The sequence below is a fragment of the Ursus americanus genome, chromosome 1 (genome assembly GCF_024610735.1).
Source record: "Ursus americanus isolate L20-20 chromosome 1, mUrsAme1.1.p, whole genome shotgun sequence".
In the NCBI taxonomy this organism is placed as follows: Eukaryota; Metazoa; Chordata; class Mammalia; order Carnivora; family Ursidae; genus Ursus; species Ursus americanus.
Genome location: NC_142127.1, coordinates 51,672,897 through 51,689,475, shown reverse-complemented (window position 1 = coordinate 51,689,475; position 16,579 = coordinate 51,672,897). Strand labels below are relative to the sequence as shown.

The window sequence follows — 16,579 nt, the reverse complement described above, 5'->3', positions numbered from 1 at the left end:
TATATACTTAAGATTTTATATATTTATTTGATAGAGAGTGAGAGAGCACAAGCAGGGACAGTGGCAGAGGGAGAGGGAGAAGCAGGCTCCCTGCTGAGCATGTAGCCCGATTTGGGGCTCAATCTCAGGACCCTGGGATCATGACCTGAGCCGAAGGTGACACTTAATTGACTGAGATACCCAGGTGCCCCAATATATATATATTTAATAAGGTTTTTATTTTAATTCCGGTATAGTTAACTTATATTATTAGCTTCAAGTGTATAATATAGTGATGCACCAGTCTCTTACATCCTCCAGTGCTTATCACAAGTGTCCTCCTTAGGGGCACCTGGGTGGCTCAGTCAGTTAAGTGTCTGCCTTTGGCTCAGGTCATGATCCCAGAGTCCTGGGATCAAGCCCCGCATAGGGCTCCCTGCTCAGTGGGAGCCTGCTTCTCCCTCTCCCTCTGCCTGCTACTCCCCCTGCTTGTGCTCTCTCTCTCTTTCTCTCTGTTAAATAGATAAATAAAATCTTAACAACAAACAAACAAGTGTCCTCCTTAATCCCCATCATCTATTTCACCCATCCTCCCCATCCACCTCCCCTCTGGTAACCATTAGTTTGTTCTCTGTTGTTGAGAGTCTCTTTCTTGGTTTGTCTCTTTTGTTTTTTCCTTTGTTCATTTGTTTCTTAAATCCCACATATGAGTGAAATCATATGGTATTTGTCTTTCTCTAACTTACTTCTCTTATCATTATATTCTCTAGCTCCATCTAGAGAATTGTTGCAAAAGGCAAGATTTCATTCTTTTTTATGGCTGAGTAATATTGCCTTGTAAAGGTAACTTTTACTCTTAAAGCCTGTGCCAGAGCTCCATGAGTAGGAGTTGGGGACTCAGATTAGATTACAATGTTGGCATGCTTTTGTAAGTACTATCTATCTAGATAATATGTTGTTTCTAGTCATTTGTATTGCCGAATGAAATACATAAGTTTGATGACTCTATCAAGTAGAAAGTCAGTAAAGGATTTTGATGGATTCACTGCCATTAGATTTCTTTTTTGCATTTAGAATGTACCTTTCTTAATTTGCTTTACCTGTGTTCACTAAACAAGATACTGGGTCTTTAAAACCTCGTATTAATACTTAAAATAGTGGCCTGTAAAATCATCTGTCAACTTTATTGGTAGGGGAAAGTACGTGTACTTTTGTTAAACGTAATATAAACTCTTATTGGGTTAAGTTTATGACCAAGTACTTTTATACTGTAAAAAAAAACAAAACCACAAAAACTCTTAACTTGGCAAGTGTTATTAATACACGCTGACTAAAGCAAAAGCTTTTTAAACAGAGTTTTTAATAGAATTAAGGTTAACTTGAAGAGTTAGTATTCCCTGAAAACCTGAAATAGAGGGAGGAGGATTGCATGTGAGGTAAGAACAAGGTCTTTATAAATGTAATGTATAAATTACCAGCTGAGGGAACCAAAACATAACACATTATGATGACACATTAATATAAGTAATTTTTTTAATAAGGGACATTTTAACAAGTGAGATGAATCATTCAGAGGATTTTAAAGTAGACTTTAAGAGGGAGTAGCTATTGTAAAAATTTGTTGACAAATTTAGGCAAATTTTAACTAGATTACTTTATGAAAGCCCTTTTATTGTCTTTTCAATTACTTCTTCACTGCCAAAGTAGTCAAATATATCTAAGATGTACTATCCATCTTGAATGTTTTGTTGCAGGTTGGAAAAAAATTTCCGCCAGGTATAGTTTTCAGCAGCTCAGGGAATGAGTGTGATGGGTTGTACGTGGGGGAAGGTGAGCACAGTGTGGTAGGCTGTTCTTGTGCCACTGTCAGTCCTCTCTTGAGTATAGGGTTTACATGGAAGTGGAATTTCAGTAAGCAAAGTTGTGCTTCCAAAATACCTAGCACTCATTTTATGCCTGAAAATAAGGTGCTATTTATTGTGCTGGAATTTCCAGAATGTTAGATATATGTTGAGTTAAGCATAACTAAGAAAAAAAAATTCATACATGTTTTCAGGTTTTCTGCCTCTTCATATGGCCTGTGCTTCTTCAAGCTATTGAACAAAACAAACTAATAGTTTAAAGAATTTCTTTTTTTAATTTTTTGTGCCTGTGTTGCTTGAATGAGCATTAAGTACTGACACAAGAATGCCACAAAAATTGAGTTTCAGTTGAACTAATTCCCTACAAAAATACTTGCAATTTTTAGTTCAATTTAATTATTTTTATGGCATCACAGAGGATAAACTTTATGTGAGAAATGAATATCAGAGACTAATTTAATTACCTTCAACACAGAAACCTTACATCATATGTTCTTATGTATTTTGTATATAATATCCTTCCATGAAAGGATAAAGGGTTATAATTAAAATTAGGGGAAAAAACAGTATTTATCTCTGATATTTTGTTGTGGATCACAATTTGAGAAACGCTAACTAAAACTAAAGTCTAGCATTTTTATTTTAACAAAGATATAGTATTCTAAGCCCTATACAAATATTAACTCATTTATTCCTTATAACACCTCTATAAGAATAGGTACTATTATTATCCTCATTTTGTAAATGAGGAATCCAAAGAGCAGAGGAGTTACAGTACTTGCCCAAGATTACCTGGCTAGTAACAGTTAGAAATTAGATTTTACTCTATTTTTTTAATTTTATAATGAATTTTAGTTTTTTTTCCATTTTTAAAATTTAAATTTAATTAATTAACATAATAATGTATTAATGGTTCCAGAGGTACAGGTCAGTGATTCAGCAATCTTATATAATACCCAGTGCTCATTACATCTGTGCTGTTACCCCAGTTACCCCATCCCTTACCTCCCTCCCCACTAGCAATCCTCAGTTTGTTTCCTATAATTAAGAGTCTCTTATGGTTTGTCTCCCTCTCTGATTTCATCTTGTTTTATTTTTTTCCTCTCTTCCTCTACCATCCTTTGTTTTGTTTCTTAAATTCTACATATCAGTGAGATCATATGATAATTGTCTGTCTCTGATTGACTTATTTCGCTTAGCATAATACCCTCTAGTTCCGTCCATGTCATTGCATATGGCAAGATTTCATTTTTTTTGATGGCTGAGTAGCACTCCAAGAAATCAGATTTTAAACTCAGTTGTGGTTACAAAGTCCTTACTCTATGTTGGACTAGTCCATTAATCTGTGCTGAGAATTATCAATGCAAATAAAGAAGTCTTTTTTTTTTTTAATCACAAAAATTTTTATTAGTCTGTGAGCCCTTGAAACTTTTCATCTGTGGACCCACTTTGAGAAACACTTGTTTAAATTCCAGAGAAGTTGCATCAAAATGTATTAGTTCTAGGTCAAGCAGTTTTTCTTTTTCTTTAAGATTTTATTTATTTATTTGAGAGAGAGAGAGACCGTGCACAAGTGCGGAGGAGGGTCAGAGAGAGAAGGAGAGGGAGAAACAGACTCCCTGCTGAGCAGGGAGCCCGACGTGCAGCTTGGTCACAGGACCCCAGGATCGTGACCTGAGCTGAAGGCAGACAGACGCTTAACTGACTGAACCACCCAGGCGCCCCAGATCATGCACTTTTTAAGGATGCCCAAATAATAGAATAAAAAGGCAGTGGAGAATTATTTATTTTGTAAATTCCTGAAGGGTATGGGATGACTTTATTTAGAGAAACAGATTCATGTGGCTTGGATTCTAGGTATACATGTTGCAGATTCTTAACACTTTTAGTAACAAAGATAGCAAAACATATTTCAGAAAGAAGAGAGAGAACACATTCAAATGTACTCTCACACATTCTTTCTTCTGGTATTTTCATTTTGATTTATGAAGGGAATAAATAGACAATTGATCAGTAGCCAGGGTCCTGGCAGTATGTGTAGAAGCTTTCATTAATCTTCTAGATGGTGACTTCTTTTTGGAGGTTCTCTGGAGCTTACGTGTAACGATTGGCTGTGTGACTTAATGTGATGTATACGTTGTTCATAACAATCCTGTAGGGAGGCAGTATGCCTGTTTTAATGATGAGAAAACTGAGGCTTAAAGAGACTAGGAAATTAGGCCATAATTTACATAACTGATGAGCACCAGAGCTATGATTTGAATTCAGGTCTGCCTGAAATGATGTGGCTGTCAGTGCTTAAAAATCTACAAGCAGTTGGATAGTTATTTTTTTGAGATATATATTCTTTTCTTTGGTCTGAGTATCAAACTGTTTTTAAATGTTGGTTATGTTTTAAATAATCATTCCCCTACTTAATTGTCCGCCACTCCCGAAGGATCTTAAATGTTTGAAATTATGCAGAAATGTTTTGTTGGATCAGCTTTGTGTGTGTCTGCCTGCCTACCTGCCTCCTTTCCTTCGTTCCTTCCTACCTTCTTTCCTTCCTTCCTTACTCACGTATAGTTGATAAGTTGTGTTATTCCTTAGCTGACTGTTTTTCAGGTTTTTTGAGTCACACAGAATGTATTTTAATGGTTTGTATGATTTTAAAAAGTGGAAATTTTCAGAGTAGAGACCCCAGAAAGGGACCCTTAACTTGGTGGTCAACTAATCTTTGACAAAGTAGGAAAGGATATCTAATGGAAAAAGGATAATCGTCTCTTCAACACATGGTGTTGGGAAAATTGAACAGCTACATGCAGAAGAATGAAACTGGACCATTTTCTTACACCATACACAAAAATAGACTCAAAATGGATGAAAGACCTAAATGTGAGACAGGAATCCATCAAAGTCCTAGAAGAGAACACAGGCAGCGACCTCTTTAACCTTGGCTCCATCAGCTTCTTGCTAGACACGTCTCCAGAGGCAAGTGAAACAAAAGCAAAAATGAACTGTTGAGACTTCATCAAGATAAAAAGCTTTGCACAGCAAAGGAAACAGTCAACAAAACTAAAAAGCAACCTTCCGAATGGAAGAGGATATTTGCAAATGTCTTATATAAGGGTTTATATCCTTATAAAGGGTTAGTATCCAAGATCTGTAAAGAATTTATCAAACTCAGCACCCCAAAACAAATAACCCGGTCAAGAAATGGGCAGAAGACATGAACAGACATTTTTCCAAAGAAGACATGGCGATACAAATGACCAACTGACATATGAAAAGATGTTCAACATCACTCATCATCAGGGAAATTTAAATCAAAACCACAATGAGATACCACCTCACACTGGTCAGAATGGCTAAAATTAACAACTCAGGAAATGACAGATGTTGGAGAGGATGCAGAAAAGGGGGAACCCTCTTAGACAGTTGGTGGGAATGCAAACTGGGGTAGCCACTCTGGAAAACAGTATGGAGGTTCCTCAAAAAGTTGAAAATAGAGCTACCCTGGGGCACCTGGGTGGCTCAGTCGGTCAAGCATCTGCCTTTGGCTCAGGTCATGATCCCGGGGTACTGGGATCGAGCCCTGCATCCAGCTCCCTGCTTGGCGGGGAGTCTGCTTCTCCCTCGCCCCTCCCCCTCCTCTCATGCTCTGTCTCTCACTTTCTCATGCTCTGTCTCTTGCTTTCTCTCTCTCAAATAAATAAATAAAATCTTAAAAAAAAAAACAAAACAAAACTGTCCTATGATCCAGCAATTGCACTACTAGGTATTTATCCAGAGTATACAAACATAGTGATTCGAAGGGGCACATGCACCCTAATGTTTATAGCAGCAATGTCCACAATAGCAAACTATGGAAAGAGCCCAGACGTCCATCAAAAGATGAATGGATAAAGATGTGGTGTATATATATACAACGGAATATTACTCAGCCATCAGAAAGAATGAAATCTTCCCATTTACAATGACATGGATGGAACTAGAGGGTATTATGCTAAGTGAAATAAGTCAGTCGAAGAAAGACAAATACCATATAATTTCACTCATATGTGGAATTTAAGAAACAAAAAGGGGAAGGGAAGAAAAAATTAAATAAGATAAAAGCAGAGAGGGAGACAAACCATGGGAGACTCTTAACTCTAGGAAACAAACAGGGTTGCTGGAGGGGAGGGGGATGAGGAATGGGGTAACTGGGTGATGGGTGTTAAGGAGAGCACTTGATGTAATGAACACTAGGTGTTATATGCTACTGTTGAATCACTAAGTTCTACCCCTGAAACTGATAGTACATCGTATGTTAACTAAATTGAATTTAATTTTAAAAAAAAGTGGGAATTTCTCCATATTTTTGGCATAATTGACATCCATTTTGGGTAAACAATTCTGAATAACTATGATTGTCTCCATTGCTAATGATGTAATATTAACTGTAGAACAGAAATTCTTTATGAATTCTCTGTGAATATTCTTTTTTTTTTTTTTTTAAACTTTTGGTTTTTCTTATTGGACCCTACATTGAGAAAGAAAAATAACAGTTTCTGGTGTTTGAAGAAACACTAGCAATTAACATTCTAAAAGTTATTTGATGGAGCTCTTTCGGGTCTGCCCCGGAAACAAGATGAAGGGGACGTCATCGTTTGGAAAGTGTGGCAATAAGATGCATACGTTGTGCTGCTGCTGTGGCTCGAAGCCCTCCCACCTTCAGAATTCCACCTGTGGCAAATGTGGCTATCCTGCCAAGCTCAAGAGAAAGTATAACTGGAGTGCCAAGGCTAAAAGATGAAATACCCCTGGGAACGGCTGAATGAAGCACCTAAAAATCATATACCGCAGATTCAGGCATGGATTCTGTGAAGGGACAACACCTAAGCCCAAGAGGGCAGCTGTTGCAGCATCCATTTCATCTTAAGGTTTTCAGCAATTAGTCACACAATAAACGTTCTGGTTTAAAAAAAGTTATTTACACATCTCCAAAGGCAAGAGAAACAAAAGATAAAATGAACTTGTGGGACTTCATCAAGATCAAAAGCTTCTGCAGAGCCAAGCAAACAGTCAAAAAAACTAAGAGGCAGCCCACGGAATGGGAGAATATATTTGCAAATGATGCTACAGATAAAAGACTGGTATCCAAGATCTACAAAGAACTTCTCAAACTCAATACACAAGAAACAAATAAATCATAAAATGGGCAGAAGATATGAGCAGACACTTTTCCAATGATGACATACAAATGACTAACAGACACATGAAAAAATGTTCAAAATCACTAGCCATCAGGGAAATTCAAATCAAAACCACACTAAGATACCACCTTACGCCAGTTAGAATGGCAAAAATTGACAAGGCAAGAAACAACAATTGTTGGAGAGGATGTGGAGAAAGGGGATCCCTCCTACATTGTTGGTGGGAATGCAAGTTGGTACAGCCACTCTGGAAAACAGTGTGGAGGTCCCTTAAAAAGTTAACAATTGAGCTACCCTGTGACCCAGACATTGCACTACTGGGTATTTACCCCAAAGATACAGACGTAGTGAAGAGAAGGGCCATATGCACCCCAATGTTCATAGCAGCATTGTCCACAATAGCTAAATCGTGGAAGGAGCCGAGATGCCCTTCAACAGATGACTGGATTAAGAAGTTGTGGTCCATATATACAATGGAATATTACTCAGCAATCAGAAAGAACGAGTTCTCAACATTTGCTGCAACATGGACGGCACTGGAGGAGATAATGCTAAGTGAAATAAGTCAAGCAGAGAAAGACAACTATCATATGATTTCTCTCATCTATGGAACATAAGAACTAGGAAGATCAATAGGGGAAGAAAGGGATAAAGAAGGGGGGTAATCAGAAGGGGGAATGAAGCATGAGAGACTATGGACTATGAGAAACAAACTGAGGGCTTCAGAGGGGAGGGGGACGGGGGAATGGGACAGACTGGTGATGGGTAGTAAGGAGGGCACGTATTGCATGGTGCACTGGGTGTTATACGCAACTAAAGAATCATCGAACTTTACATCAGAAACCAGGGATGTACTGTATGGTGACTAACATAATAAAAATAACATTAAAAAAACTAAAAATTAAAAAAAAAGTTATTTAATAGATTAACTGCTTTTGAAAAGAAAATAGATATCCATTTAGTGTATATCACTTTTATGGAGATTCTGTTATGAACATTTTTGTAAAAAGCTAAATACTATTTATTTTTAAAATTTTTTTGAAGCTCGTTATCCACATTTCCTTAAAAGGTTATTTATATAAGCTGAAGGAGCTTTTTAATTTTTTTAATTTCAAAAAATATTTGTTTGTTTGTTTATTTATTTTAAAGAAAGCTCTACTCCCAGTGTGGGGCTTCAGCTCACCACCCTGATATCAAGAGTTGCATGCTCTATGAAATGAACCAACCCCTGAAGGAGCTTTTTAAAATTTAGAACAAACAAAACCTAAGTCTTCATTTACTTTGGAGCAGAAATCCAAGTGTATGATGTTTAGGATGTGCTTTTCAAAATGATACCTTAAAAGTGAGTTACTGCTTAAGTAATATTAAAGTTAAGAATGAAAGGGAAACAAATCAGAACCATGTTAGCATAATGCAGCTATTTTTTCTGCATTTCAGTTTGGTGCTTAAAGTGGACCACTTTCTAGCTATATAATTGTGAAAAAGTAACACTGTGTCTTTGAACTTCATTTTCTCATGTAAAATGGGGATTGTAATACTGCACTTAAATTATTTTGGAGTTTAGAGATCATTCTGTGTCAGTGCATAGAGACTTTTTAATGTTGCTACATTGGTGTGTTTTTTTTGGTAAATATAGATTTTTAATTTCAGCATATTTTTTTCATTAAAAAAGTTTTTGTTAGGGTGATGTGTATATAAAATAAAATTTACATTTTAACCATCTTTAAGTGTTCAGGTCAGTGACATATAGTACATTTACATGTTGTGCAGCCATCATCACCATCCATCTCCAAAACTTTTTCCATCATCCCAAGCTGAAGCTCCATACCCATTAGGCGATAGCTTCCACTTCCTTCCTACTCCAGCCCCCAGCAGCTACCTTTCTACTTTCTATCTCTGAATTTGACTACTCTAGGTACCTCATACAAGTAGAATCATATAGTATTTGTCTTTTTGTGACTGGTTTATTCCATGTTTCATTGCTCTGTCATTGTCCATAGTATGGAAGTACCAGAGTTTATTGAAGTACTTCTGTTTGTGTTCATTTATTTATTTTCCCAGCTTCATGGAGATATAATTGACATACAACATTATGTAAGTTTAAGGTGTACAATATGATGATTTGATACACTTATATATTTTGAAATGATTACTTCAGTAAGGTTAGTTAACACATCTGTCACCTCACATAATTAGCTTTTTTTTTTTTTGTGGTGAGAACACCTAAGATCTACTCTTTTAGCTACTTCTGTAGTATAGTATTGTTAGCTATAGTCACCATGCTGTACATTAGATCTGTAGACGTTACTCACCTTATAACTGAAAGTTTGTAACCTTTTGACAAGCATCTCCCCATTTCCCCCACCCTAGTCCCTAGCAAATACTAGTCTACTTACTCTCTGTTTCTCTGAGTTGTACTAGAAGAAAACAGTTGTGAGTCTTTACCTGATCACAGGGAAGATAAGAACTCTAAGTATAAAAGTACAACAAGAGTTCTGCTTTCTGAGCTATGGAACAGTTTTGTTTCAAATTTAGAAACATACAGGGGGTTCAGAGTTATAGAAATGTTAATTATAAAGTATATAATCATTTATAGGTATAGAAAACAAAGCTTCAAATACATTTGATGATTTTCAGCTAAATTGGTATGTGCATGCATGTGTATATGTGATAGTGGTGCTAATGGTAGATGTATATGGGATACAGTGTCCTGTTCCTTCCTGAGTTCTCTTCTCCAGTTGCTTGTTCACGTTTTCTGCATGTGGATTTATTTTGAACTCTTTGTGTGAACTTCAGTTCTGTTTATTATTTTGTTCTGCTGACTTCTAAAAGGAATTTTAACTGTCTTACAATAAAAGACAAATACATTGCAACAACAAGGAAGTGACGAAAGCCATTAATGAAGAATGAGAATTAAAGGGAGTAGGGTGGATGGATGGTCAGGAGCCTAGTACATGGTAACACATAACCTATGCCGAATAACGTACTGACACTGAGAATAAATCTTACCGCTAAGCATCGTGGCAGCTGAGGCAAAGAGAAAAAATTATAGGTTGTCTAATTTCATGTGCATCTGGTATATATCAGAAGAGATACCCTTTCCTAGCTCTAAAATGACATTTAATGCATCTTTGTAAGACCTGAGGCACAGCCGATGTGCAGTTTTTCTCTTAGTTTGCATAAAAGGCAGTAATCTGGAAGCAATCTTCTACCCCTTTATAATGCTGGATAAAAACAGAGTCCATAGAGTTAGATTATTTTTTTTCCCCTGAAGTATTTATCTTTTCTGGAGTATTTACCTATGCTGTTATAAAGTAGTACAGGTTTTAACTCCAATTCCTACAAGGGCTAAAATGTAGGGAATCTAGATGACTATGGAATTAGCATGTTTTTAAACTACCTCTTCGGAGTATGAACAGGCTTGGGCAGTTGTGACATAGCAAGCAAGTGAACATTAATGCTGTTAGCATGTGTCTGAATTGTTGGCATTTTATTTCGATTTCCAGAAGGGAAATGATTATTAAGCACCTAGTATATGTTAGGTACTAGAAATAGACTATTTCTAATTTATTGTTCCTTTTAATATTAACAGTTCTGCAGGATATTACTATCCAAGTTGTATAGATGAGGATATTGAGAGTGAAAAGTTATGTCGTTTTCCTAGGGTATGTAGCTAGTAAACTGGATGTAGAGCACGTTTCCATTCTTTAAAGTTCTTTTTCTTTCCAGTCTTTCACCATACCACATTGCTTTCATACATTTTTAGATATGACTGCTAAGAATCTGTGTAATAAACATGTTTAAGATCCATGTATTTGTATGTGAGAGAGGGAGAAGATTCAAATGGTTGGTGTACATTGTTTTTCAGAGAATACTTGCCCTGCACAATATATAGTGCTCAAAGAGACAGGTGCTATGTAGTGATTTTAAAAGAATTAGGTTATAGTTTTTGGTTTTTTGTTGCTATCAAATAACTATGTGCCAGGCTGTATGCTAAGTGCTTTATTTGAGTAAATTCATTTGATTCTCAGAACAACTCAGAAATGGATACAGAGAGGTTAGGCAATTTGCCCACCTTGCACAGTTGGTAGAAGATAATAGTTGGGAGTCGTATTCAGCAAGGCAAGTCTGACTCTAAAATCCGCATTGTTAGCCTTTGTATCAGTGCTGACCAGTAGAAATACGTTGTTAGCCATAAATGTGGCTACTTATGTAATTTAATGTTTTCTGATAGCCACATTTAAAAAAGTAAAAAGAAAAGGTGAAGTTAATTTTAATAATATAATCTATCCAAAATATTATTTCAATATGCGGTCAATATGAAAAATTATTGATATATTTTTGATGTTGTCTCCAAAATCTGGTGTGTAATTTCTGCTTAGAGCACATCTCCCTTTGGACTAGCCACATTTCAAGTAATTAATAGCCACATGTGATTAGTGGGTACAGTATTGGACAGCTCAGCTCTACCCTATACTCATAGGAGGAAATGAGAGAAAGATAACATCAAATTATTGATAGATTTTTGAAGAATAGAAGTGGGTGGGGGGAGAGATGGGTGATTTCCTTTTTTACTTTAGACTCTTGGCTTTTTTTTTTTTTTAAGGGGACATGTATTATTCTGATTTTTAAAGCATGAGGAATTTTCTAATTTAAATACCAATGTAGGGCATTCACAAATGATTCAAGTAAAATCCTCTAGAGTTCTGTATTAAAGCAATGAGAAGGAGCACGTGGGTGGCTCAGTCAGTTAAGCATCTTGACTTGGTTTCAGCTCAGGTCATGATCTCAGGGCCCTGGGATCAAACCCCACATTGGGCTCCCCACTCAGTGGGGAGTCTGTTTGGGGATTTTCTCCCTCTCCTTTTGCCCCTCCCGCTGCTTGCTCTCTCTCTCTCCTTCTCTAAAATAAAATAAGTAAATCTTTAATAAAAAAAACAATGAGAAGATGGCTTTGACCTAGAATGTTGTGATTCAGGAGTTGTCAGGGATCTATTTCTAGCTCTGTAAAATGTTTGATTTTTAAGCTGGGCTGATGAGTGTCGTTCTGCCAGGGTAGGAATTTACTCGCAGATAACTAAATTAGTGGATTCTTTTGTTAAAGAAGTTATTTCCTTGATTACTCTCATAGCATTATATTTGTGTTGTCTCTTCTGCCATAAAGTGATACTTGCATTTTTAAGAAACCTTAATGGAGCAAATGTAGGTTGTAGCATAGTGAGTGTGTGTGTGTGTGTGTGTGTGTGTGTGTGTCTGTCTGTCTGTCTGTCTGTGGTGGTGAGGGGGAGGGAAGGCTGTGGGAAAAGGCAGTGCTGTCCTTATACAACTCTTTGTTCTACTAACAAACTAATTTCTTCGCGTACAATTAACATCCCCATTCCACATATTTTTGGTAAGGGGATATTATCCAACTTCCTCTTTCCACCCTAGGAACCTCAGGGAGCCTTATCTTTGCCCTTGCCAGGTAGAATTGGCCACTTAACCTAAGTTGGGTGTAAAAGATGAAAAGATTGAGGGGACTCATTGAGAATTCAGTATTTCATTTCATCTGGCTTTTTTCTCCCCAAGAGCAAGAATGATGATAGGGAAAGAAGCACAGCCTATTAAATAGATTCTTAGCAATGTTATTATCTCTATATTAGTTGTTTTAATATGCACAATGTAGAATCACCTACACAGAATTCCTTTGTTGATTTGTCAGAGCAGAGGAAAACCCTTGCTAGTCATGCCAGCCCACTGTTGAGATATAGCTACCTTCTTGGTATCAGAAAGTGTTCTCTTATATTAGATTGAATTACATGAAATTTAGGTACAAAAACTTGTGCTTTAGAAAAAATGAGCTTCATTCCATAGTACATATAAAATTGTAATTTTTAAAAAAGATGTCCTTTATTTGAGAGACGGAGCTCACAAGCAGGCGGAGGGGGAGAGGGAGATGTGGGGCTCAATACCTGACCCTGAGATCATGACCAGAGCCGTAGGCAGACGCTTAACTGACTGAGCCACCTAGGCGCCCCTAAAATTGTAATTTAATAAGGTGTTTGCACCCTTGCCTTTCATACCTTATGAGTGGACAGTTTAATCAGATTGCATTCTTCCTTTTGATTATAAATGGACAAACAGATGCTGTTACTTAAAAAAAATATTCATTATATTTAAAAAATTCAAAATGACATATGCTTATCATAAACAAAATGGAAAGTAAGTGTTCATAATAAAATTTCATGTTCGCCCCTTGTTCCCAGTCTCCAGAAGTAGTTATCTTTTTTTTTTTTTAATCCAAAGAAAGGATGTATGCTTCTTTTCTTTTCTTTTTTTTTTTTTTTTTTTTAAAGATTGTATTTATTTATTTGACAGAGAGAGAGACAGCCAGCGAGAGAGGGAACACAGGCAGGGGGAGGGGGAGAGGAAGAAGCAGGCTCCCAGCGGAAGAGCCTGATGTGGGGCTCGGTCCCGGTCCCGGAACGCTAGGATCACGCCCTGAGCCAAAGGCAGACACTTAACGACTGCGCCACCCAGTCGCCCCTGCTTATTTTCTTTTCCTGATTATATTAAGGAGTATAGTTTCTATTTGAATTTACTTTTTAATATTTATTTTCCTTAAAAAGAGTTTTCTTTAGTAAGTAGAGCATTTCAGTTTTTGTAATAACTGATAATTATTTTGTTTGTTTTTGGTGTCATTTCTTTTTATTTTGAAAGATCTCTGCAGTTTTATAATTCTTAGAAAATAATTCTGTCTCCCTGCCTTCCCCTCTAGTATAATTTTAAGTCCTTGACCGATTTCACTTCTCTCTTGGCCTCCACCCCTGTTAAACTGGGCAGACAAGTTCTTGCAGAGATAGAACTAAGACTGATCCATGTAGATGATTTCTGTGCAGATGGTTAGAATTTTTGGCCAGGGAAAATGAAAGCCTTTATCCTTTCTCCTTTCTTTATTAATGACAGATGTGTCTTCATTCTGTTATATATTACTGTCCGTCTGTATCTGTTTGACTTTCTTATGTCTAAATTGCTTACCTAGAGCTTTACCAAAAAGATTCCAAAGAGGTCCTTTAGTTTTGTGTCGTTTGCTAAAAAGAGATGAAGGTAGCACTGATGGAAGAAATAGGTTTTAAGTTGCCTTTCTAGTTTATATGGAATTGTAGCCCTCAAGGCACTACAACTTTATTGAACTGATAAATGAGAAGGTAAAAATGCCTTCATTTAATTGTCTTTCCCTTTTAGGTTAAGTTAGGTGTTTATATGTTTTGTAAATCACCTTTAATTACCGTGAACATAAATTACTGTTTTCAAGAACCCACCTCCCATCCCCCCCATAAGCATATCATTTAAAAGTTTAAAATGAGTCACACATTTTTGCCTAGACACAAATTACCAATACAAAATGGTCTTTGATTGTATCCTAAAATAATGGAGTTTTTTCTTTGGGTCCTGTAATTTTCTTTTTCAGCAGTATTTATTAAATTAATCTAGTATTGGATTGCAGTAAACAATCTGACCAAAAAACATATGTTTTCTTTGTTTCTTTGGTACAAATTCAATGGGTTAAGTAATTATGCAGTGGTTCTCATCTACATATACAATGCATTCTAATAACCAACTTCTGTTTACTGTGGAAAATATTGCAGCAGTAGGAAACCGTTCCTTCTACTTTGCATTGTAATATTGTATGAAGCTACTATTTAATCTACTAGCTATTTAAAGTTTAATTGCTTGAACATATCCTCATACTCATGGTGGTCTTATATCTACTTTAGGTGCTTGAGGCATTTTCATTTTTTTCTTCGATATCCTTTCTGACATGCTTTATAGGTCTTGTTTCCCATCCTTTCTGCTCAAAATAGCCAGCTACATGGATTCTTTTAAAAACTCTTCTCTCACTAACGAGTTGAAATTACTCAGGATGTGAGGGCAACTTCTAAGGTCCTGGAGAGTCTCTTGATCTTTAAGCATCAAATTTTGAACCACATTTTTCTTAGTTGTCAGAACACTGTCATTATGTTAAGTTAAAAATGTGAATATTGAGAGTGATTTGGTTTTGAAAACCAGTGTATTCATTGTTATACTTGCATGAATGAAATCAGATGAGCACTTGTGTTTCATTACAGTGAGTCTTCAATTTCCTTATAACTTGTCTTTGCAGAGTTTACATTGACACCTTACACCACCATTGTATGCCAGGTACAGTATTTCTACATCAGTGACATAATTTTGAGCTTATGGCTTGGTAGTGCCACTTCCCAGCCCAGGCAGTTGAAGGAAAGACAGGGCTTCCTCTAAGGGCTATAGGCTGTGTTGCAGCACTGATTCATTATAACCAGAGATTTCCTCTCTTCTTTGATAAGGTTATGATGTCCCTCAGAACTCCTAGACTGGCCATGAGCCTGGAATTTATTTGTCCGGGTCCATGATGTTTCCTTCCTGATGCATCTTCTCCTTCCATCCCCATTCTGTCTTTGGTGTCTTTGCTTCCTCTGTGGGAGGGAAGAAGGAGCATTGCCGGACTGACCTGGACTTGACTGACTCAATTCTTGCCATAGGACTTAAAGAAGATCCCATTGTACCACCAGACCCTGAGATATTTTGCCATTCCCATAAGTAAGGAGTTGGGTCGGGGGGGGGGTGGTTTTGTTCCTCTTCCCTTGTATCTGAGATGAAAGGAACAACTGTTTCTACCTTCTGTTCAGACCAGTTGTGAAGGTCTTCTTCTCTTGCATACCAGGTTGTCAGATGGATAGAACCAAAAGCATGGATTGTATGTTAATTTATAGCTTTTTTGTAATAATGTTCTCCTCTACTTCCCAACTAAATTTATTGTTCAGATCTTAAGCGTTATTGTGAACATGTAGGGGATTGTGTGTATTCCATCCATTTTCCTGATTTGTTGTTCTTTTTTTCATCTTGGTTTATACAAGCTGTGTTCTGATTTGTGTATTATGGGTAACATGTTTGGGAAAGAACTCTTAGGGGCGCCTTGGTGGCTCAGATGGTTGAGCATCTGCCTTTGGCTCAGGTCATGATCTCTAGGTCCTGGGATCGAGCCCCATGTTGGGCCCCTAGCTCGGCGGGGAGTCTGCTTCTCCCTCTGCCTCTTCCCCAGCCTGTGCTTTCTCTGTCTCCGTCTCTCTCTCTCAAATGAATAAATAAAATCTTAAAAAAAAGAACTCTTAATTAAAATTATTTGAAGATGATTTTTTTTTAAAGATTTTATTTATTTATTTGACAGAGATAGAGACAGCCAGCGAGAGGGAACACAAGCAGGGGGAATAGGAGAGGAAGAAGCAGGCTCCCAGCAGAGGAGCCTGATGTGGGGCTCGATCCCACAACGCTGGAATCGCCCCCTGAGCCAAAGGCAGATGCCTAACCGCTGTGCCACCCAGGCGCCCCTGAAGATGATTTTTAAAACCATTGAAACAGAGTTATATTAGGGGTTACAGTCAGACCAAGGGTGATGACTCACTTTTAAAGAACTGAGGGGGGCGCCTGGGGGGCTCAGTCGTTAAGCGTCTGCCTTCAGCTCAGGTCATGATCCCAGGGTCCTGGGATTGAGCCCCGCATCGGGCT

The 16,579-nt window shown here is 37.2% G+C and overlaps 2 protein-coding genes across 3 annotated transcripts in view; both read left to right on the top strand.

The window, feature by feature from the left end:
- OLA1 (Obg like ATPase 1) overlaps positions 1–16,579 on the top strand; it is a 173,164-nt gene that overhangs the window by 25,864 nt on the left and 130,721 nt on the right. The window lies entirely within an intron of this gene.
- LOC123794110 (large ribosomal subunit protein eL37-like) lies at positions 70–7,103 on the top strand. Its single transcript, XM_087861526.1, is given in 1 exon segment — positions 70–7,103. A coding segment is annotated over 1 exon segment (324 nt). The 5' UTR covers positions 70–6,417; the 3' UTR covers positions 6,742–7,103.